This window comes from Mustelus asterias, chromosome 17 (assembly GCF_964213995.1).
Source record: "Mustelus asterias chromosome 17, sMusAst1.hap1.1, whole genome shotgun sequence".
In the NCBI taxonomy this organism is placed as follows: domain Eukaryota; kingdom Metazoa; phylum Chordata; class Chondrichthyes; order Carcharhiniformes; family Triakidae; genus Mustelus; species Mustelus asterias.
In genome coordinates, this window is record NC_135817.1 from 73,635,579 (window position 1) to 73,660,089 (window position 24,511).

Sequence of the window (24,511 nt, forward strand, 5' to 3'; positions counted from 1 at the left end):
CCTTAATCAATCCCTACTCTGAAAAACTCCATAGGAAAACACTAAAATAACAACACTGCATTAGCCCAGCTTAAAACAAACATCCTACCATTTAGGACCAGTTTATGCTTCTGTAGCATCAGCATGTTGCTGCCGGTTACAGACAAATCAGGACCAGTTAACAGAACTGCTAAAACAAATCCTGCACAAGAAATATCACACGCATACATTCTTAAAGGCACAGCATCGTCACAATAACTGAAAGATAAATTGCTGTTCTTCATTTGTGACTGCGAGAATTTGATGGTATGTTGCCTTCCAAGAGCAAGGGTACAGTTATGAGACAGGTAGAAAAACTCTTGAAGGTGAGAATTGTTGTTCATGTTGGAACCCATGACCTAGTTAAGGGTTTTGCGAGGTGACTTTTAAATGCTAGGGAGTAGGTGAAGGAGAGAGATCTTGCAGGTATCCTGTCTAAATTCCTGCTAATTGAACCTACTACACAAGGTGTTACAAGACATAAAGTACATGAACGTATGGGTCAGGGATGGATGTTGGAGGGAAGAGTTCAAATTTTTCGCACATTGGGAAGATATATGAGAGATCTTAAGTGCAGAGTTGCCATACAAACCTATGAATTAGGGGCAGGAATAGGCCATTCGGCTCTTCAAGCCTGCTCCGCCACTCAATAAGGTCATGGCTAACCTGATTGTAACCTCAACCCCACATAGCCTGACACCCCCTTATCAAGAATCTTATCTATCTCTGACTTTAAAATATTCAAAACCTTTGCTTCCACCACGCTTTGAGGAGGAGTGTTCCAATGACTCACCCTCCCGAGAGAAAACATTTCTCCTCTTCTGCCTCAAATGGGCGACCCCTTATTTTTAAACAGTGACCCTTAGTTCTAGATTCTCCCACGAGAGGAGACATCCTCTCAGTATCCACCTTGTCAAGACCCCTCAAGATCTTCGATGTTTCAATCAAGTTGCCTCATACTCTGCTAAACTCCAGTAGATGCCAGCAAGTCTGCCAAACCTTTCCTCATAGACGACCCTCCTATTCCAATTATTAGCCTAGTAAACCTCTTCCGAACTGCACTTTGTATTTCCATTTCTCCTTAAATATGGGCACCAATGCTGTGCAAAGGAAAAGTAAAGTTTATTTATTAGTCACAAGTAAGGCTTATATTAACACTACAATGAAGTTACTGTGAAATTCCCCTAATCGCCACATTCCGGTGCCTGTTTGGGCCAGTACACTAGATGTGTTTCATCAATGCACTGTATAGCTAAGGCATGTCCTTCTTACTCTTGTATCCAATTCCCCTTGCAATAAACAGTAACATTCTATTAGCTTTCCTAATTACATGCTTTACCTACATAGCTTTCATTTGTGCACTTGAACAACTAGATTGCACTGCATTCTCTCACCATTTAGACAAGAAGCTTTTCTAAATTTTTCCTGCCAGTGTAGACAATTTCAGCTTCCCACATTATATTCCATTTTCCAAATCTTTGCCCACTCACTTCGTCTATCTGTATCGCTTTGTAGCCTCCTTTGTCCTCTTCACATCTTAATATCCTACCTTTGTCTCGAAAATTCAACAATCATACCTTTGGTCCCTTCATCTAAGTAATTTATATAATTGCAAAAGTTGGGGCCCCAACACTGAACCCTGTGGCACATTGTTTGTTGCATTGTTACAGGGCGGCACGTTAGCACAGTGGTTAGCACTGCTGCTTCACAGCTCCAGGGACCTGGGTTCGATTCCCGGCTTGGGTCACTGTGTAGAGTTTGCACATTCTCCTCATGTCTGTGTGGGTTTCCTCCGGGTGCTCCGGTTTCCTCCTACAGTCCAAAGATGTGTGGGTTAGGCTGATTGGCCATGCTAAAAATTGCCCCTTAGTGTCCTGAGATGCGTAGGTTAGAGGGATTAGCGGGTAAATATGTAGGGATATGGGGGTAGGGCCTGGGTGGGATTGTGGTCGGTGCAGACTCGATGGGCCAACTGGCCTCTTTCTGCACTGTAGGGTACCTATGATCTTTCCACCAAGAAAAATACCTATTTATGCCAACTGTTTCCTGTTAGCTAGCCAATCTTTCATCCTTGCCAATATGTTACTCCCTACACAGTGAGCTTTTATTTTACGTGATGACCTTTGTGGCATCTTATCCAGTGCCTTTTTGAATTCTAAATTCCATACATCCACCAGTTCTCCTCTATTCTCAGCAGATATCACGTCAAAGAATTCCAATAAATTGGTCAAACATGATTTACACAAAACTATGTAAATGTGAGGTCATCCATTTTGGTAGGAATAACAGCAAAATGGACTAGTATATAAATGGTAAAAAAATTGCAGCATATTGCTGTGCAGAGGGACCTGGGTGTCCTTGTGCAGGAATCTCAAGGAGTTGGTTTGCAGGTGCAGCAGGTAATTAAGAAGGCAAATGGAACTTTGTCCTTCATTGCTAGAGGGATGGAGTTTAAAAACAGCGAGATTATGTTGCAGCTGTATAAGGTGCTGGTGAGGCCACACCTGGAATACTGTGTACAGTTTTGGTCTCCTTACTTGAGAAAGGATATACTGACACTGGAGGGGGTGCAGAGGAGATTCACTAGGTTGATTCTGGAGTTGAGAGGGTTGGCTTATGAGGAGAGACTGAGTAGACTGGGTCTAAACTCATTGGAATTCAGAAGAACGACGGGAGATCTTATAGAAACATATAAGATTATGAAAGGAATAGATAAGATAGAAGCAGGGAAGTTGTTTCCACTGGCGGGTGAAACTCGAACTAGGAGGCACAGCCTCAAAATAAGGGGAAGCAGATTTAGGACTGAGTTGAGGAGGAACTTCTTCACACAAACGGTTGTGAATCTGTGGAATTCCCTGCCCAGTGAGGCTACCTCATTGAATGTTTTTAAGGCGAGGATAGATAAATTTTTGAACAGTAAAGGAATTGAGGGTTATGGTGAGCAGGCGGGTAAGTGGCATTGAGTCCACAAGAAGATCAGCCATGACCTTATTGAATGGTGGAGCAGGCTCGAGGGGCCAGATGGGCTACTTCTGCTCCTAGTTTTTATGTTATTTATTTACTAGTGTCACAAGTAGGCTTAAATTAACACTAATGAAGTTACTGTGAAAATTCCCTAGTCGCCGCACTCTGGTGCCTGTTCGGGAACACTGAGGGAGAATTTGGCATGGCCAAAGCACCTAACCAGCAGGTCTTTTGGACTGTGGGAGGAAACCAGAGAACCTGGAGGAAACCCATGCAGACACGGGGAGAACGTGCAGACTCCACAGACAGTGACTCAAACCCGGGTCGCTGGCGGTGTGAGGCAACAGTGCTAACCATTCTGCCACTGTGCCGCTCTCTGACTCTGACTGCCTTGAATTTTTCCAACTGCTCTGCTGTAATGTCTTTAATAATGGCTTTGAACATTTTTGCTGTGATAGATGTTAAGTTAACTGACCTATAGTTTCCTGTATTCAAATGGAAGACAGAAAGCAGGAGTTACATTCACTATTTTCCAAACTAATTGAACTTTTTCTGAAACTAGAGAATTTTGGGGAATTAAAATCAACGCAGCATCTATCTCATGAGCCACTTCTTTTAAAAACCCTTGCTGAGAGGAAAAATTGAGCAGTGACTTAAATTAGTTCACTGGGGTAGAAGCAATTAGTTCTCAGTTACATCTATCTCTCTTAAATCTCAGTTTGTCCTAACAATTCTACCCTGGTGGTAGCTAGTCTGTTTGATGTTTCTTCCATGAACACAGACGCAATCTTAATTTTGATTAGAAGTGGAAATAGAAACCCATAGTGATGTTCGGGTGTTTCAGCATTTTAATCCAGCAATGGAGAAGAAGTGGCGACTCTTTACCAATACTGTCATGGACAGGTGCATCTGCAGCCGGCAGGTTGGTAAGGATAAGGTCAAGTATGTTATTTCCTCTTGGTTCCTTCACCACTTGCTGCAGACCCAGACTAGCAGTTATATCCTTTAGGACCTGACCAGCTTGATCAGTAGTGCTGCTGCCGAGCACTCTTGGTGGTGGACATTGAAATCCCCCACCCAAAATACATTTTGCGCCCTTGCCACCCTCCAACAAGTGTTGTTCAACATGGAGGAATACTGATTCATCAGCCGGAGGAGGACAGTACATGGCTTCCTTGTCCATGTTTAACCTGAAGCCATGAGACTTAATGGGGTCCAGAGTTGATGTTAAGGACTCCCAGGACAACTCCCTCCCGACTGTATACCACTGTGCCGCCACCTCTTCTGGGTCTGTCCTGCTGGTGGGACAGGTCATAACCAGGGATGGCAATGGTGGTGTCTGGGGTGATTTCTAATGACTATCAATCTGTTGCTTGATTAGTCTATGAGACAGCTGTCTCAATTTTGGCACTAGCTCCCAGATGTTAGTGAGGAGGACTTTGCAAGGTCGACAGAGCTGTTTGTTTTGCCGTTGCCTTTTCTGGTGCCTAGGTCGATGCCAGGTGGTCTGTCCAGTTTCATTTCTTTGCTGAGACTTTGTAGCGATTGATACAACTGAGTGGCAATTGAGTCAACTACATTGCTGTGGCTCTGGAGTCACATGTAGGCCAGACCAGGTAAGGGTGGCAGATTTCCTTCCCTAAAAGACATTAGTGAACCAGATGAGTTTTTCTGATAATCGACAATGGTTTCATGGTCATCAGTAGATTCTTAATTCCGGATATTTTTTATTGAATTCAAATTCCACCATCTGCTGTGGCGGGATTCGAACCCAGGTACCCAAAACATTATCTGGGTTTCTGGATTAATAGTCGAGCAAAAATACCACTCGGCCATCGCCTCCCCATCGCGTTGTGTGGCACTATCACCATGTTAAATGGGACGGACTTCGAACCAATCTAGCAACTCAAGACTAGGCATCTATGAAGTGCTGTCTGCCAGCAGAATTGTACTCCAACACAATCTGCAACCTCATGGCCCGGTATATCCCCCACTCAACCATTACCATCAAATCAGGGGATCAACCCTGGTTCAATGGAGAATGCAGGTGGGCATACCAGGAGCAGCACCAGGCATACGTAAAAATGAGGTGTCAACATGATGAAGCTACCAAACAGGACTACTTGCATGCTAAATCCAAAAACAGCAAGTGATAAACCAAGCTAAGCGATCCCACAAGCAACGGATCAGATCTAAACTCTGCAGTCCTTCCACATCCAGACGTGAATGGTGGTGGACAATTTAACAACTTACTGGAGGAGGAGGCTCTACAAATATCCCCATCCTCAATGATGGAGGAGCCCAGCACATCAGTGCAAAAGATAAGGCTGAAGTATTTGCAGCAATCTTCAGCCAGAAGTGCCAAGTGGATGATCTATCTCGGCCTCCTCCGGTGGTCCCCAGCATCTTAGATGCCAGAGTCCAGCCAATTCGATTCACCCTGATAACATTCGGGCAATAACTTGTGCTCTAGAACTTGCCACTCCCCTAGCCAAGCTCTTCCAGTACAGTTTCAACACTGGCATCTACCCAACAATGTGGAAATTGCCCAGATATGTCCTATACACAAAAAGCAGGACAAATCCAACCCAGCCAATTACTGCCCAATCAGTCTATTCTCGATCACCAGTAAAGTGATGGAAGGGACCATCAACAGTGCTATCAGCAGCACCTGCTCAGTGACGCCCAGTTTGAGTTTTGCCAGGGTCAATCAGCTCCTGATCTCATTGGTTCAAACATGGACAAAAGAGCTGAATTCCAGAGGTGAGGTAAGTATGACAGCCCTTGACGTCAAGGCCAAATTTGACCGAGTGTGGCATCAAGAAGCCCTAGCAAAACTGGAATCAATAGGTATCGGGGCAAACTCTCCTCTGGTTGGAGTCATACCTGGTTCATAGGAAAATGGTTGTGGTTGTGGAGGGTCAGTCATCTCAGCTCCAAGACTTCTCTGCAGGAGTCCCTCAGGGTAGTGTCCTAGGCCCAACAATCTTCAGCTGCTTCATCAATGACCTTCCCTCCGTCATAAGGTCAGAAGTGGAGATGTTCAGCACCATTCGCGACTCCTCAGATACTGACGCAGTCCATGTTCAAATGCAACAAGATCTGGACAATATCCAGGCTTAAGCTAACAAGTAGCAAATAACATTTGTGCCAGGCGATGACTATCACCAAAAAGAGACCCTCTAACCACCACCCCTTGACATTCAATGGTGTAACCATCACTGAATCCCCCACTGTCAACATCCTTGGGGTTATGATTGACCAGAAATTCAACTGGACTCACGCCATAAACACAGTGGCTACAAGAGTAGGTCAGAGGTTAGGAATACTGTGGCGAGTAACTCATCACCTGACTCCTCACTGCCTATTCACCATCTACAAGGCACAAGTCAGGAGTGTGATGGAATGCTCCCCACTTGCCTGGATGGGTGCAGCTCCAACAACACTCAAGAAGCTTGACACCATCCAGGAGAAAGCAGCCTGCTTGATTGGCACCACATCCACATCCACATCCACAAACGGTTACAATTTTATCTTTTAAAAAGCATTTAAATAGTTACATGGGTACGATGGGTATAGAGGGATATGGGCCAAATGCGGGCAATTGGGATTAGCTTAGGGGTTTTTAAAAAAAAGGGCGGCGTGGACAAGTTGGGCCGAAGGGCCTGTTTCCATGCTGTAAACCTCTGACTCATCCACTCCCTCCACCACTAACGCTCAGTAGCAGCAATGTGTACTATCTACAAGATGCACTGCAACAATTCACCAAAGATCCTTAGACAGCTCCTTCCAAACCCATGACCATTTCCACCTAGAAGGACAAGGGCAGCAGATAAATGGGAACACCATCACCTGCAAGTTCCCCTCCAAGCCACTCACCACCCTGACTTGAAATATATCGCCATTCCTTCGCAGTCACTGGGTCAAAATCCTAGAATTCCCTCCCTAACGGCATTGTGGCTCAACCCACAGAACATGGACTGCAGCGATTCAAGAAGGCAGCTCACCACCACCTTCTCAAGAGCAACTAGGGATGGGCAATAAATGCTGGCCAGCCAGTGATGCCCATGTCCCACGAATTTAAAAAAAAATAATAATTTCAAGACAGGATGGTGGTGTCCCAACCACTGATCCAACTCGACAGTTCTGTTTATCATTTTAGGACAGTGACATCCAGGTATTGAAGACAGTTTAACAAATGTCAGGCAAATTGATAGCCCTAGGCAACAGTGAAATAGCTGCTGATGGAAAGCGGTTGGATTGTACTACATTAGGACTGGAAAGGTTTTTGAACTTGAGACTAGACACCGATGAGGCTGACCAGGAATAACTGACTGACTTGATCCTGGTTTTGAGGTTGGGGAATACAGATGCTGGGAATATAGAGTCATGGCGCAAAAGAGTGAAATGGAGGGAACCAGGCTAATTAGGCTGTTGAGGTCAAGAGAGATACAGTAACAAGTCAAGGATTCTAAAATGAAAGAAAATGTCATGGAATAATAAAATTATACAATACTGTTTTCTTTACAAAATCTTTGTGACATGCTCCAGCTCCATCTCTGACATCCGTTTAACAATATGCATGGCAGCATTAATTTTTCATTCCGTATTGTAAACCTCAAAGTGGGAGAAATTAAAATGTTAACACTGAATACAAACGTCTGAAGTTGCATGTGTTTAAATAGAATACATGTGAGGAATATTGGTTTATGGAAAATTCCTTGTTTAGCGGCCAACATCTAGCAATGGAAAACAGCAGAGTGTTACGTGCCCGGAATTACTTGGTTTATTTTTAGTAAGCAATTGGTTGCTGATATGTATCTTCTCCTAAGTCATTGTGTTTTAGCTTGAACACTGCTCCTGATAAACTGATTTTCTTTTGGATTAGGAGACAAAGATGGCAGTAAGGTGACAACAGTGGTGGCAACACCTGGACAGGGTCCAGACCGGCCGCAAGAGGTCAGCTACACCGACACCAAGGTGATTGGCAATGGTTCTTTTGGAGTCGTTTACCAGGCAAAACTATGTGATACAGGGGAGCTGGTGGCCATCAAGAAGGTTTTGCAGGACAAGAGATTTAAGGTAAGGGATTGAGTTCATTTTAACTGGAAATTTCACAGAGCAGTTGATGAAAGTTACATTTCTACTCCTTTTGGGAAGAATAGCTGTGGCTGAAGAAGCAAGAGCCTAACCCAAGCTATTTCTCAATTTGATCACCTTTGGGTAGGGTGTTGTAATTCTGAGGACATTAAAGTCAGACTGTATAGAATTGAAATTTTTATGGTTGGTCTCTTGCATGGACTTTGAATCGTGCTTCAGTAAATATTAGTCGCCAAAAAATAATTTTGTCTAATGGGCTGTTTGAAAATAGTTACAGTTCTGTTTACAGATCATTTGCATAATTTAAAATTGAGACTGAAAACAAGGTCAATAGCATTTCACCATGTTTCTACCAAATTAATTTATCTCCGTACTTTGACCATTGAGTATGTTTCAGCCATGGCTCGGTTATTAACACTCCTACTGAGTCCCAAGGTTTCCAAAATCTCCAGTGCTGAATGCAAAAATTAAGGCTGATACTAAATGCAGCATTGCACTGTTGGTGACTTCTTTCCAATGAGATGTTAAAAGGAGGCCCCATCTGCCTGCTCAGGTGGATATAAAAGATTCAGTGGCACAGTTTCAAAAAAGAACAGGAAAGATAACCCTGGTGTTTTTGCCAATATTTATCCTTCAATCAAAATTACGGTAATGGTTTATGTCGTCATTATCACATTGATGTTTGAAGAAATTTGCTCTGTGCAGATTGGTTGCCATGTTGCCAACATTTTAAAAGTTTATTTATTAGTGTCACAAGTAGGCTTACATTGACACTGCAATGAAGTTGCTGTGAAAATCCTCTAGTCACCACATTTGGCACCTGTTTGGGTACACTGAGGGAGAATTTAACATGGCCAATGCGCCTAACCCACACGTCTTTTGGACTGTGTGGGAGGAAACCGGAGCACTCGGAGGAAACACATGCAAACACAGGGAGAACATGCAGACTTGCTCCATTTGTTGAAACTATTGTGCCTGCCGCACAGTCTGTTTTAACCCTTATACGGTGGACAAAGAATTGCGAGTAGACTTCTTGTTAGTACACCAATATTTATTTAAAACACATAGTCAATAATCACCCACCCAACCAACAATAAGTTATCTTACAGAAAATACTAAAGTTCAAGTCCAATACTAGACCTTGACTTATCTTTGCGTGACTGGCAAGTACCCAGGCAGATATTGGCCTTTATCTGTGCGCTGGTCTCTGTAGTCCTCTGCGTGGTCTGGTCTGGCACTCTGGCTCTGGTCTTCCTTCCTTCTCGGGTGTGGTGGCTCTCCTCGTGCTGGTTGTTGCTGGCGACGGTCACCATTGTTGTAGCTCATTCATGGGGTCAGAGAGAGAGCTGCTTCTGTTGTGCAGCACCTTTTATCCCTCCTTGCTTTTGTGTCCTTTTGGGTGGTCTCCTGACTCTTGTCAATCAATCGATCGGGGCTTGATCACCGATGCTGCCACACCGATCTCTGGGTGTGCACCCAATGGCCATGCCTGTAGGTCTGGAGACACATAGGTCATACACCTCCCTCCCAAATAAGGGGTTAAGGCTCCCCTTTGTCTGTTACCCCCTTTGTCTGGTAAACAACCTAGTTTGACCAGAAAGTCCCCTTTGTCCTGGAGATGGCCCATATCCTGTGTATTCGGTCGTCTGAGCTGCAGCCTGTTTATCTCTGTCTTTTAGCTGCAGCCTGCTGTTTTAGTTCTTGCCCAATTGTCCCAGAGTGCTTTATAAATCGCCATTTTAGGTGGCCCGTTTGGCCACAAAATCCTCATTGAGACATTGGCGATTGTGAAAAACCAAGTTTTTTTTTATGCAATCCTAATTTTGAACTTAAAAGCTGAAAAAATAATTGGGCAAAGTTGAAGCAGCAAAGCTTATCGTGGAATAGAATGAAATGCTCTCTTTTGGCCACCTTGATACTGATGTAGTGCAGTGTTGAGCTATTTTTCATTGTTAGTCCTTTAGGAATCAAGTGTTCCAACATTGCGCTGACCAGATGACTTTGCGTTTCAGTCCAGAAAACCAAGATGAGGTTCAGTTGCTTGGGAGTTTCATCAGTGTTTTGATCTAAAATTCTGAAGTATTGATCTGAAATGAGGACAAAAATGCAATTTCACGGGACTAGGTGTCACATCCCATGAGCATTTTAAAAACAAGTCTTGTATATGTATAAGCATTTTTTGCAATCATCAAGCATTTCAGAGCACTTTGTAACTGAAATGTTAGTCACTGTGGTAGTGTAGGAATGATGTGGAGATGCCGGCATTGGACGGGTGGGCACAGTAAGAAGTCTCACAACACCAGATTAGAGTCCAACAGGTTTGTTTGGTATCACGAGCTTATGGAGCGCTGCTTCTTCATCAGGTGCATGGTGGCGCTGCTGCCTCACAGTACCAGGGACCCGGGTTCGATTCCCGGCTTGGGTCACCGTATGTGTGGAGTTTGCACGTTCTCCCCGTGTCTGCGTGGTTTTTCTCAGGGTGCTCCGGTTTCCTCCCACAGTCCAAAGATGTGCAGGTTAGGTGAATTAGCCGTGCTAAATTCTCCCTCAGTGTGCCCGAACAGGCGCTGGAAGGTGGCGACTAGGGGATTTTCATAGTATCTTCATCGCAGTGTGAATGTAAGCCTATTTGTGACTAATAAATAAAATAAACTTTGAAGACGAATGGACTCTCACCCGATGAAGGAGCACTGCTCCAAAAGCTCATGGTACCAAATAAACCTGTTGGACTTTAACCTGGTGTTGTGAGACTTCTTATTGTAGTGTAGGAAAGGTTTTTAAAACCATTTGACACCATATGTACTCTGGTAATATTTTGTTTGTGACACTTTATACATAGTTCATTTTCATACTACTAAAAACCAGCATAACACCTGTCTAAGGAGCTCTTCGGGAGATGGATCAACATTGAGCAGTCTAAAGCTGCACTCTTTAAAGGCCACCACCAAAGTTTTTTCTTTTTCTTAGCTTACTTTGATATGAAGCATAACTGGACTACTAATGGCCTATGTTCATGCCTGTCTCCATTCTCCTTCCCTGTCACCTCCAACTTGTCCCAACTTGTGCAGAGACAGACAAGCCAGGAGGCTCAGTCGGCACTCCTGAATTGCCAAATATGTTGAGGCTCAATTTCACTTTAGTCTCTGGCCTGTAGTTGTAACTCTGTGGCTGAGCACTGGTTTAAACCTCTTTCTAGGCATAGTAATCTGATATGAAGGAGAAAGAAAGGGAGAAACAAATGTAAACAAATGGAGAAACAAAATGTAAAATCTCCAATCTTGAAGAAAAATGCTGAATGGTGGCCATGGAGAATAAACGATGGAGTTTGAGAAATGTCTTTCTTTGTACAGCATTTCAGTCAGTTGATCCTGAATCAGTCGATAATGCAATTTAGCACTGCAGCCTATTGTTTTTCTTTCACAGCATCAGTTTTGAACAGTCATATGTGATAAATAGCATCAGCAGGATGAGCAAGCCAGCATGTATGTGCTTGTGTATGTATTTTTCAAAACTGAAATTAACTGAGTTGAAGTATCTTCAGATGTGCACAAACATCCATATTTCTGGTTTGCTCGTCCAATAATTGAGAAGCTGCTTAGTTTGCATTTATTTAAGCACGCCACTTTCCATGTACTAACATAGCTCCTAGTATTTAACCTATAACCATATATTTAGTTCTTTCATTTGCCTAGAATTTCCATGACCTGGATTGTCCTAACAGGTTGGAATCGAATTGAATTTTATTGAAGGCATTGAAATGTCTTGGCCAGTTTAGACTTGCATACTTTAAGATTTTTGTATTTTTTAATGTTGAAAGGCAACAGTATTTAAATATTGAGAGCACAGCATAAGAACAAGACCCAATTGTAGATATAAGCAAATTAGGGATTAGAAAAGCAATTCCTCCTCATGTATGCAATTCTCTCATCCCAAGTAGTAAATACTATATCCACTCCTTTGAAAGGTGGTACATAAGAATGAAACTGCAGCATCTGAAATTGAGTATAATTTAAACAACTAGAGTTCCTTTGCTGTAAATAATGTGGCATGTCTGCTGCTGCGCGATCAATTAGGGCTAGATAATGTAGGTTAAAATGTATCCTGGTGATTTACGCTCAATTTATCTTTTTTGGTGGATGTCTTAAACAAATTGACACCATTGCAAGGAATGTAATTTAACACGTATGAACACCTTAACTCCAAGGGAAGGAGAGGGACTAGGTACATTGCAGTAAGTGGCTCGCCTCCAGACCCCAGTTTATGCACTGGCTGCAATATTCCATGATGTGGAGATGCCAGTGTTGGACTGGGGTAAACACAGTAAGAAGTTTAACAACACCAGGTTAAAGTCCAACAGGTTTATTTGGTAGCAAATGCCACCATTTGATAGCAAAGTGGCATTTGCTACCAAATAAACCTGTTGGACTTTAACCTGGTGTTGTTAAACTTCTTACTCTGCAATATTCCAATCAGGAGTATGATGAGATACCTGCCTCAATTCAACCCACAAGTCTATTTTGTCAGTTAAATCATGATTGACAGCACCCTCATACCATTTAGTTCTGTTCCAGACCCTTTGCATCCGTCCCCAAGAAAAAGCAATCAATTTCTGTCTTGAAATGGTTTCGAGTAGTTGGGGTGATATTTTGAAATTTCTACTGCCTATGTGTGTGTGGGAGGGACAAAGTACTTGTTTCCTGACTTGATTCTTAAATAGCTTGGCTCTGATTTAGCCCTGTTCTGAATTCCTCAACAGGGGAAATAATTTCTCTCTTTACCCTGTTGAGTCATTTTAAACATCTTGATAATCACCTTGAGGGGCAAATATGGACCATGGACCAGTTGGGACAAATGGCCTTTTCTATTCTGTATGTAACTATGTAATACCCTCAATCTTTTACACTCAGAATAAACACCCTGTTTAGGTAACCTGCTCTCCAGCGTTGATGTATCCATACTAGGGCATGGTGCCTAGTACTGAACACTGGACTGCAGATGAGGTCTGACCCAACCTCTAAACCTACAGCATTACTTGCCCAGTGTATTCCAGTTCCAATGCAATAAAGGCCAATGTTCTATTAGCCTTTCTAATTGATCTTGTATACAGCTACTAGCTTTGGTGATTGTGTATATGGAGAGACTTATTCATTCATGGGATGTGGATGTTGTTGAGGGCCAATTTTGTTGGCCATCCCTAATTGCCATTGAGAAGTTGATGGTGAGCTACAATAATCAGCAAACATCTCCTTTGGGCCTTGTGATAGGGCGAAGGTCATTGAAGAAACAGCTGGAGATGGTTGGGACCAAGGACATTATCCAGTGTCTTTGTGCTGGGAATTGCTCTAACCCATGAGAGTTGTCCCTTAATTACTATTGACTTCAATTTTACTGTGGCTCCTGATGCCATTCTATTAAATTCTGTCTTGATGCCAACGGCATTTACTCTCCGCTTGCGCATGGTTTCCATTTCCCTTTAAGCTTCTGGTTTTTCAATGTTTAGAAAATGATATATTTCACACTTTTCCACACATTGAACTTAAGTTGCCACACTTAATCTATATCCCTTTGTAACCTCCTCTTCCCATTTGCAGTGTCACCTGTAAACGTGGGCTCTCAACTTTTCAGTCCTTCATCCAAGCCTTTAGTATACATGGTGAAAAGCTCAGACCCCAATACAGATCTCTGAGAACTTGTCACATGTGCCAATCATCAATACACATCGTTCTCTTGTCTGTTTTCTCCCGACCAATTTCCAGGCCATGTTCCAAAGTTGTCTGCAGTTACAAACACCTTTTATTTTGTCTCAAACCTAATCAAATGTTTTCTGGATCTCCATATAGATCTCATCAATAGAAACACCTTTATAATGTTAGTGAATTCCTATTAAAAAATTGAACTATTAAGTGTAGCTTGCTTTTCACACATCTGCTGACATCTCACTCTCGCGCAACTGGTATTAGGCTGACAGGTCAGCAGTTATCTGGTGGTTTCTCTCATTTCTTTGTATAAGTGAGTGGTGGTTGCAATTTCCCACTGCAGTGATAATTTCAGAAGTAAGAATTTTGGAAGATTATGACATCGGTAATTTCCTCACCCTTGAGCACCTTTAAATGGAAACCTTCAGAGGCTGGAGATTTTAATTTTTGAAATTTCTTTGGTTTCTTAAATTCCATTCTTTTATCCATTGCGATTTTTAAAACTTGTACTAAACTTAAGACGGTTTCCTTCTTGATTTATTTCTATTGCAGCACCCTGAATGCATTACTAAGTTAAGGGCACTTTATATATTTAAATTGTTGTTGCCCCACATCACATTGTTTTATAAAATACTTTTTAATTGTAACTGCATATGGGACACGGCAGTAAATATTGATCCAAAATAACCCACTTTTTCCCCAACTATCCTTTCGCTGCTCAAGTTGAAGTTTTCATTACCTTAAACTATCCATCATATCTGTTCTCATCTTTTTTACCTTTTTTTGAAAATCAAATTGAAGTCCTTCATCATGCACTTAGCAATCCCAACACGCTTTAATGATTTGCATTCAGTGTCTTGTTATATTTAACTCTGGACCTCCATTATAGAAAGTGCCAAAACTTGATCCCTCCTCTGAACTTGATTTCCCTGCAAGAAGTCTCTCAATACCAGGTTCAAGTCCAACAGGTTTATTTGGAATCACGAGCTTTCGGAGCTCACCTGACGAAGGAGCAGCGCTCCAAAAGCTCGTGATTCCAAATAAACCTGTTGGCCTTTAACATGGTGTTGTGAGACTTCTTACTGTGCCCATCTCAGTCCAGCGCCAGCGTCTCCACCCCCTAGATTTCCCACTGAGCTAAATGCTGAGCAAATTAAAATGTTCCATTTTGTAAATTTTGACAGGCTACATCCTGGAGTAACATTTGGAATTAGTAACTGAACAGTGTAAGTGTATTGGGTTTGTTGGTCACTGAGAACTTGATCATTAAAAGAGGCATCTTGCTAGCTTGTATTTTTAAGAAACCATATACTGGTTGCTTCCCTGAACCATATATACTGGTTGCTGTGCATTAGTTGAACAGTCGCACAAGGCTAGTAGATTTTGATACTGGTAGTATAATTTTCAGTCCTATTCTGCCTTATTCTCTGGAGGTTGATACTTAAGCCTCAGTTGAGGTAGTTGCTGATATTTCCCAATGTGGAAATGTGGATTAATGTTCTCACCTGTGGCAAATGAGAACAGTGCATAAATTTTAATTGGCAGTTTTTTTTAAAAACCACTCAAAAGCTTGGTTGAAATCATTCTAGTTTCTGGGAGAACCACAGGCAGATGTATCAAAATATCTCTTCCTGTCAGAACTTAAGCGAGTGTTTGCACAGGAATGGTAAAACATTGACCAAATTATTTTTAGGCATAAGTATTGCAATATGTGGATTCCTTCAAAACAAAATTAAATGCTTTACCCAACAGTCTGTCTTTCTCATCATGTGATTGAAGGAACAATGGTAGTGTGATGATACTGTGCCTTTAAGAATTTTATTTTTATCAAGTTTCTTGTAAGCGCTTTAAAATTCAGCTATTTTACACGTGCCAATTTGTCTGCGCCAGGCAGCTCTCATGCTGAGAATACAGGCTAATGATTGATTTTAGCTGGGAATATGTTTGTTTTAATCTGAGTTAATGTATTTTTGTTTTTTCCCTGGCGTTTGAGTAGTGTTTTGATCAGTTTGATTGATAGAGGCAGAGTCGTGTGAATAGGCAGAGCTAAATTTGCAGAGAATAGACAACAATTCTCTTTGATTCCAGAAGAGTTACGTTTTTGCCTGGTCCTAAAAAAAGCAAGAGGTGTCTTTCTGTCTGTCTCTCTATGGAGACTGCTGTTTGGGGCTGGCAAAAGACAGGTGTATCTCTACCTCTCTCTATCCAGAGGTGTTCAAAAGGCTCTCGGACTGTTAACAAGTACAAGCACATACACCTGTGTGTTGCTAACTGATTTTGAAGAGGAGTTGAAGTCTCTAAGAGGAAAATGCATAAATTGGAACTAATCAAGATAGTAGGTTAGCAGTTAAGAATTGTTTCTTGCCATGTTTAAATAGTTCAGCTTAAAAAGTTAAGCTAATTCATTCACTATAGCTAAACTGTATTGTTAAATAAAGTTTGTTTTGATAAAAGCTTCCTAGTATGTCAATAGAATTACTCCTTATCCTCTCACTAATGCCAAAATAGAAAAACCGTAGAGGATCTAGTCAGGCTTCATAACATACTTTAGGGTTTCTGCTCTGCTACCCTAACAGTAGGCAGCCATCTCCTAAGAAATCGATTAACAGGACAAATACATTTAAAATGAAGAATCTTAAAAAAAATTTAGAGTGCCCTTTTATAAAAAAATACAAATATGTTTAAGTTTTATACCTGAAGATTCACTTTTGGTGTTTACCTGGAACCTGCTCCAGTTGACATTATATTGGTTAGCTGTACCCAAATCCTGCTTTAAATAATGAACTTCAAAATACAATCGTGATTAATTGCCTAAATAAGCAGTTGAAATTCTGTAACTTTCTTTTGATAATTTCAAATTTTAAATCCGTGTTGAAAGTCCTTATTTTAGATTCAGATTGAATCGATGGTGTCTTAATCTTAAGGAGTCAAAGTTAAGGTCTTCTATCCTAAAAGAATCTTGCGTTCTGTTGCTGACTCAAAGTTGGAATAGGAAGAGAAAGGAAAGCTGCTGGGTTTTCAATGCTAATATTTCAGTACTCTGAGGGGTCTCACACAATAATTTTGGGCAGCACGGTGGTGCAGTGGTTAGTACTGCTGCCTCAGCATCAGGGACCTGGGTTTGATTTCAGCCTTGGGTGACTGTCTGCGTAGTGTTCTCCCTATGTTTGTGTGGGTTTCCTCCAGCTGTTCCCACAGTCTAAAGATGTGCAGGTTAGGTGGATTGGCCATGCTAAATTGCACCTCAGTGTCCAAAGGTTTGTTGGCTAGGGCAGTTAGCAGTATAAATATGTGGGGTTACGGGGATGGATAGGGCTTGGTAATGTGCTTTGTCGGAGAGTTGGTGCTAACTCAATGGGCAGAATGGCCTCCTTCTGCACTGTAGGGATTTTATAGTTTGGTCACAGACTTTGAGAGTCCTGGCCTGAATCCTCCAATTGGGAGGTTGACTGATACCAGCCAAGCAGTTCACAAATTAATCCGATTCTGGTTGTGACTCCCCACCTAAGTGAACACCTTTTTAAGATTCCATGTCAGTTGAGCCAAAGAATTTTACAGCATTGAAAGGACTATTTTTCAATCCATCATTGCAACAGTGATCCAAAACACAACTCTCTCCATTTAGCTATTTATCTTCCTCTGCTCCAAATATTTATCTAATTTTCCCTTTAAAGGAGATAATGGTCTCTGCTTCAGCCAGCTCCTCTATTGCCATCCAGGCTGTAAGGCAACAAATCACCAAGCTTACTTGGGCACCATCTTCTTTACTGCAGTCTATACAACCAATGCCTTTGCTTAATGAGGCACCCAAAGCTAGCCTAGTACTTTTTTAACTGTGCTTAAACAATGCCTTGTACGAACACATTTGCTGTTGTCTTTTGTATTTACCTGCCCTCGACATGAAAGGAATTGCTTATCTGACTGAGCCTTTTTTCATCTAAACCCTTAATTGTCTTCAAATTGAGTGTTTACTTCCAATGCTCGTTTTCCTCCAAAATATGCTTAGCAAAAGTAAATTACATTTGTCACTCATGTACCTCGTTTTAGTTTTTTTCCTTGTCTTCCTAGAGTTGATTTTTTTTAGTTTGCCAAAATCTCCTCTTCTGTTTCATTAGCAAATTTTGAAAGTACAACCTATGCCCAAGAGTAAATTTATAATCTCTATGATGAGAGCAAAAATAGACCCAACACTGGAACTTTGCCACTTCCAAACTTTCTCTAATTTGAGCAATGCTCGTGGATCTCAATGTTCTTTCTGTTTGTCAGCTAAGTTTCTGCCCACTCCTGCTACATTTCCTTTTTTACCATTCGTGCATTTTTCTGTGGAACTTTAGATACCTATTGCACATTATGTGGATATCCATATGGGTTGAATTGACTGCATTCCCTTCTTGAGCATAGATATTGCATTGCCTATTCCAGTTCCATACCATGATTTGCATGTTTAAAGAGAGATGAAAAATCCATGGTCAGAACTTTTGCTGTTCTCTGACTACTTTCAATAGCCTATAATGAATGGAGTTAGGTTCCAATGGTTTATTTTGAGGTTGTCTGAGCCATTGCTTTCCGAACTATATTTTTTTTGTTGTAATCTACATTCACATTCTGTCATCAATTGTAAAATTTAACATCTAGACTATACCTTTATCCTTCATAATCAGATGACTCCTTTATCCCTCAGGTTAGATGGATTGGCCATGCTAAATTCTCCTTCAGTGTACCTGAACAGGCGCCGGAGTGTGGCGACTAGGGGATTTTCACAGTAACTTCATTGCAGTGTTGATGTAAGCCTACTTGTGACACTAATAAATAAACTTTGAAACTTTCCCTCGGTGTTCCTATCGCCTCATCTATAGTACATTTTAGATGATTATAAAATCTATAATATTTCCATTATATATTGCTTGCTGACCTTTTTCACATTCCCTATGGACTGAATCATCATTTTCATCTTCCCACTGCACTTCATTTTATTTCTCATGTCTCCCTTGTAATCTTTATTTTTAGGCTTTCCATTTACCCCCAAGAACTCTATTCCTATGGTAAATAATTTGGGGCAGATCCCTTTTTATCTACTGAACTTTGCCTTTTTCGAATCCATTTCGCTTATCTTTGACTTTTATCTTTTACTGTGCTTTTGCTGAATATTTAATGTGGTGACTATTTCCCAATTGTTGACTTTGATCTTTTTTTTTTACCCTACTTCATTTCACAGAACCAAATCATGTGCTTTTCTTGTTGGATCAGAGGAATGCTGATCTAGCAAGCAAATGCAGTCCAAGTGTTTCTGTTTGGCTCTGTGCATGAATTTTATCAGCCTATCTTGGGATAGTTAAAATCCTATGTCACTGTTCTGCTATTCTTGCATCTCTCAACTGTTTCCACCTCTTTACTCGCCACCACTGTATGGTGACCAGTAATGCTTGCTAAGAATTGTACCATTTCACTTTTTGTCTATGAATTGTATGGTTACGAATTTTGTCCTTACTCAACTTCCAAGGATGACAACAAAACTTGAATTAAAGTACTCGAAAGTTAGTGAGTGGGTGTAAAGTTGCAGAACTTGAGACCTGGGCAACTGAAAGCATGACAACCAATGGTGAAATGATTTAAAATACAGGGTGCTCAAGGGGCCAGAGTTGGAGGAGTGCAGAGACTTTGGAGCCTTGGTAGGACTGGAGAAGGCCATAAAGATGGGGAGGGGGTAGGGCCATGGTGGGATTGGAAAACGAGGTTGCAAATTTTAAATCCGCAAACTTGCTGTGTTGGGAGCCAATGTAAATCGATAAGCAGGGGTGATGAGTGAACTGGACTATTTGCAACTTGGGACATGGGCAGCAAGGTATTAGATGATCGCTTATTTATGGAAGTTGAAAAGATGGCCAAGAGTCAAGTCTGGAAGTGGCAAAAGTGTGAGTGAGAGTTTCAGTAATAAGTCAGCTGAGGCAAGTGAGGATTTGAATGATGTTCTGGCGATGAAAGTAGGGAGGTCTTGGTGATGGCATTTGGAAATTCATCTCTGGGCCAGATATGATGCCAAAGTTGTGAACAGGGTGGGCTAGTCTGATCATCAGGGAGAGGGACGGAATTGTTGGCAAGAGAACAGAGTTTGTGTTGGAGGCTGAAGATAATGGCTTCAGACTAATATTGAGTTGAGGAAATTTCTGCTTATCCAGTACTGCATGTTGGGCAAGCAGTGTAACACTTTACAGAGAGTGAGGACATATACTTGTGTTCTATCATGGTGGTATTGAATCCCACTGCAGAAGGCCGCCATTCAGCCCATAAGTCTGCAACGACTCTCCAAAAGAGCATCTTAGCCAAGCCCATTGGCCTTTATTTTCTCACTCTCCCTTATTAATGCTCTGCTTCCAACTCATTGAAAGCCATCAAATTTACCTTATTGGCCTATTTTTTGTCACCTCTCCTAACTTGCCTCTACCTGGTATCAGATTACACCTCTGCTTCCATATGAAGATGACCTGTCAGTTAAGTAATGGGAACAAGTTCAGTCGGATAAGACATCTTTTATCTAGTCATATTTTAAGTAGTGTTGTTAGCAATGGTCCTTGTCTGGTGCATAGTTAAAATCCCAATTGGGTGCTGGTTGACATAGAGATAAACAGCTACTGATTTGACTTTTATCGTTCCTCCACAGAATCGTGAGCTGCAGATAATGCGAAAACTGGATCATTGTAATATCGTCCGATTACGATACTTCTTTTACTCCAGTGGAGAAAAGGTACTTTTATTGTATATATTTTTTTCATTCATTCATTCATGGGATCTGGGTGACTGGCACCCTAAATGGTTTGTGATGCAACTAGCTTACTAGCCCATTTCAGAGAATAATGAAGAGTCAACCACATTGTTGTGGGTCTGGAATCACGTGAAATCCAGACAGAGTAAGAACTGCAGATTTTTTTCCCCTTTAAAAAAAAAATATTTTATGATGGTTTTATTAGGTTAACTAACTCTTTTATTCAATTTTTATTTAATTACCTGAATTTAAATTTTCCAATCCCAGTTGTGGGTTTGAACTTGTCTCCCAGTCATTCATCATGTCTTTGGATCATTAGACCTGTAACATAACCACTATGCTAAATATTTCAAACACTACAATTAACATGTCAATCAAGCTCCCCTATACACTTTTACAAGTACAAACAAAACTGAACTCTCTTGACTAAATCCTCAATATTCCAAGAGTTGCCTAAATCTTTTTTGGGGTTAACGTGATAGTGATCCATTTTTCTGATACACCAAGGCAAATATATTTTGTTGTACAGGAGGGACCACATTTATTTGAAACATGGCAATTGTGCAGAATACTGGGTCCATTGTCAACTGTTAATGGCATTCTAGGCTGACACTGAAATACTGTTATGTTGCTGGAGTGCTGCTCTTCAGAGGACATGGGAAGTTCTGACCTTGTTCACCCATACCAGTGAATGCTAATAATTCTATCACATTATTCACATAGAAATATGTGTAGAACTATACAGGAAGTTTGTAAAGTGCAACAGCAAACGTTTCTCAATGACAAAACCTGGGAAAATATCAACCGTTTTCAAAATGACGGCTGCATTTGCTTATCTAAATGAATATATTTCAGTGAAATTTATTGTATGTTCAACACGTTTGAGAAGATTTTTCACTCAATGCTTTCTATTATGCTGTTAACATGTACCTAAAAGGTGAATCCAAGACTCTTGTTGTCCAATAGAAATTACTAAGTAGATATAAATGTGGCTGTGGTGGCACTGTTTAGCCACATGAATTGATTTAGTAGAAAATGTCTTGCATTCACTTCACTTATAATACAGCTAAATATGTACATGATCAAAAAGTACTTGAATACTTTGTGTTACCATTTTACTATTGTAGGCATAAAAGTGAAGTATATAAGTATACACTGTGCTATCTCAGTGTTGAGTTTTCACACCAGCGTTCAATACTTGTTTTCATTTATGAATGTGTAATTAGTCATATCTGTGTTCCTATATATCCACCTGACTAATTCTACTGTATGGGAACAACGCAATCAATGTACCACCTTGTAAATGCTTACAGTTCGAATTAGTGAATGGGCTTTATTCCTATAACATGCTTACGGGTTTATGAAAGCGCATGAAATTTTTGCATTCTATTGTCATGAATTTTTGACTTGCTTCGATAATTTCACAAGTGCTGTATAATAGTCTCAGTTGATCCATTAAGTCGTCCAAATGCCTACTTTTAAGGGAGTTGCTTTGAATCTAATTATGTGGTAAACGGATCCAGAAGTGGAACAGTGAAACTCTTTATGAACTGGAACTGATTTTCTTGTCCTGGGCATGTGCCTTTCTTAGATCCGTCCAAAGCCAGACTATTGTAACACTAGTGAGAGTTTGATTGAATAGTCAGCTACTTTACATCCAGTGAAATGCAATGAGGTTGAGTCACATTATATCTGTCCAGCTTGTTCAGAGCATTGTCACAAATAGCAAGCACGCCTACCCGAGTGGATTATCCACCTTGCCTTAAAAGCCCATCTTTCTGCATCCAGCCCTGCCACTCAATGATGGCTCAGCAGCATTCTGCAACTTGACTTGGTGACTGTGTTCTGTCTTTTATTAAACTTTTATTATTTCTCAGCTCCCATTGAGATGTAGAAACTTTGTAGCACTGAAGGTGGGCATTCAGCCCATCATGTCTCTGCTGGTTGAAAATAACCATTTAGCTTAACCTGTACCTCAATTTTCAGCTCTTGATTCCTAGCCTTGCAGCAGATGCATCTCCCAAGTATTTTTTTTAATGCAATGGTTTCTGCCTGTACCATCCTTTTCAGGCAGTTCCAGCCCCCCCACATGATCTCTGAGTGAATAAACCTCTCCACTCCCCTCTAATGCTCTGCTAATTAGATTAAATCTGTAACAGGAAATGTTGGAAAGTCTCAGCAGATCAGCAATATCCATAGAGAGCGAAGTTTTGAATCCATTTGACTACTTCAGAGCTAAATATGATGGATTATGTACTGTACAAGTGGGGGTGGAGCAGATGGCGCAGAATACAAGATCAGTGATTGGTGGGAGCTAGGAATAGAAATCTGGAACTAAAAGTCTAACAAACATGAAACTGTTGTCAATTATCATGAAAACCTATCTGATTCACTAATGCCCTTTAGGGGAGTAAATCTACCATCCTTACCTGGTAGGGGGTACATATGCCTCCAGATTCACAGCAATGTGGTTGACTCTTAAATGCCCTCTGAAATGACCTAGCAAGCCACATGGTTCAAGGCAATTGGGGATGGTGCCAGAGCGAGGTGATTTTTCGCAAGCTGTGCCCAGCATACATTCTAATTCTATCTTTTACTCTCGTTAACACATTCTGCATCTTCTCGTTTTTTTCTCCCCCATGTACCCTACAGGTGGTATGCTTTGACTGTAAAGTGCGCAAGAAACCATATTACTTTTCACTGTGTACCAATACATGTGACAATAGATCAAATCAAACGGTGATCTTACTAGTGGTGCCAACATCCTATGAAAGAATAAAGAAACCCAAAGCTGTGACCTAACAGTTTCAGTATAACCTATTCTTATTTTCCTTTATTATCCTCGGCTAATAAAGAAAATTATCCCATGTGCTGCAATAACCTCCAACCCGAGCCCACCCCTACTCAGTCTTTAGTTGATTTGTACTAAATTGTCTTAATTTATGGATTCTATTCAATAGTTGTTCATGTAGTAAGTTTCACATTCAAATATAGTCTACTTTGTTATGGAAAGGAGAGAGTTTAATTTAAATGGCCCTGATTTCTCCCCTCACACCCATGCATAAACAAAGGTGTCTTGATTTTGATTTCCTCCTTTACCAGCGGTGATGTATTTCCCAGCCCCTCAGTTTAGATGTGATCCAATTTCTAATAATCACCCCACAGAAAACCTGAGACAGGATGAATTCAGTGGGATTAATTTATTTTGCACACACTCATGTGAAAGGAGGGTCACAATGTAGCCTCCTTTTTACTCATACAATAAAAAGGGAGATAGAGAAATAAAGATCTCCAGAATACCAGATTAATGTTTTACATGAGTCCAGAATCAAAATCCAATGGTGTTTTCCTCCACAGAAGTCAACAGCCTGAAAACTAGTGCTGGATAATTCACTTCTCTGGTGCGATAGGTTCACAGAGAAGAATTAGCCTTGCAGGCGATGGTATAGAAATTCCAGTAGAGACAGTGAAGGTGGGGCCTTGCATTCAAACCAGGGCAGAGCCCTATTTTCTGTGCTGCTGTTTGGTAGATGGAAGAAGGTATAACTGGTTCTCCCAGGCAGATCATGTCTCACCTCTTCACATGGGCTTTGGCGAAGGATGTATATCCTTTTGGGTTCTTGAGATTGTCTGTGTTCCAACCATTAAGAATCTAAAGGAAAGATTGCAAGGTTCTTTGTCCTACTTGACTAGTAGACGCCAGTGGCTAGGCCTAGCTTATGAACTGTAGATGGTCTTTGTATAATTCATTTTGATTTTGCCCTCTGCAGCCCACAGGGGTCGTCAACATCTGTTAAGAAATAACGAGGCACAGATTTTGTCGATACTGCCAGATTAGCTCCTGTTGTTGGAAAGTCACAGCCAGGCATGGCTTCAGTCATTTTAAAAGGTCATTGTCCAGTTTTTAACATTTTTAGAATTAGCCATGATGAGTAGTTCCTGCTTTAGTATTTGAAAATAAAATGATGTCTTT

At 41.1% G+C, this 24,511-nt stretch overlaps 1 protein-coding gene across 1 annotated transcript in view; it reads left to right on the forward strand.

Moving 5' to 3' along the window:
* The window catches only part of gsk3ba (glycogen synthase kinase 3 beta, genome duplicate a), a 142,875-nt gene that overhangs the window by 56,321 nt on the left and 62,043 nt on the right, over positions 1–24,511 (forward strand). Inside the window, exons 2-3 of the mRNA XM_078232977.1 lie at positions 7,871–8,064; positions 20,437–20,520. Of these exons, the coding sequence (XP_078089103.1) occupies positions 7,871–8,064; positions 20,437–20,520 (278 nt within the window). The remainder of the gene's footprint in view (positions 1–7,870; positions 8,065–20,436; positions 20,521–24,511) is intronic.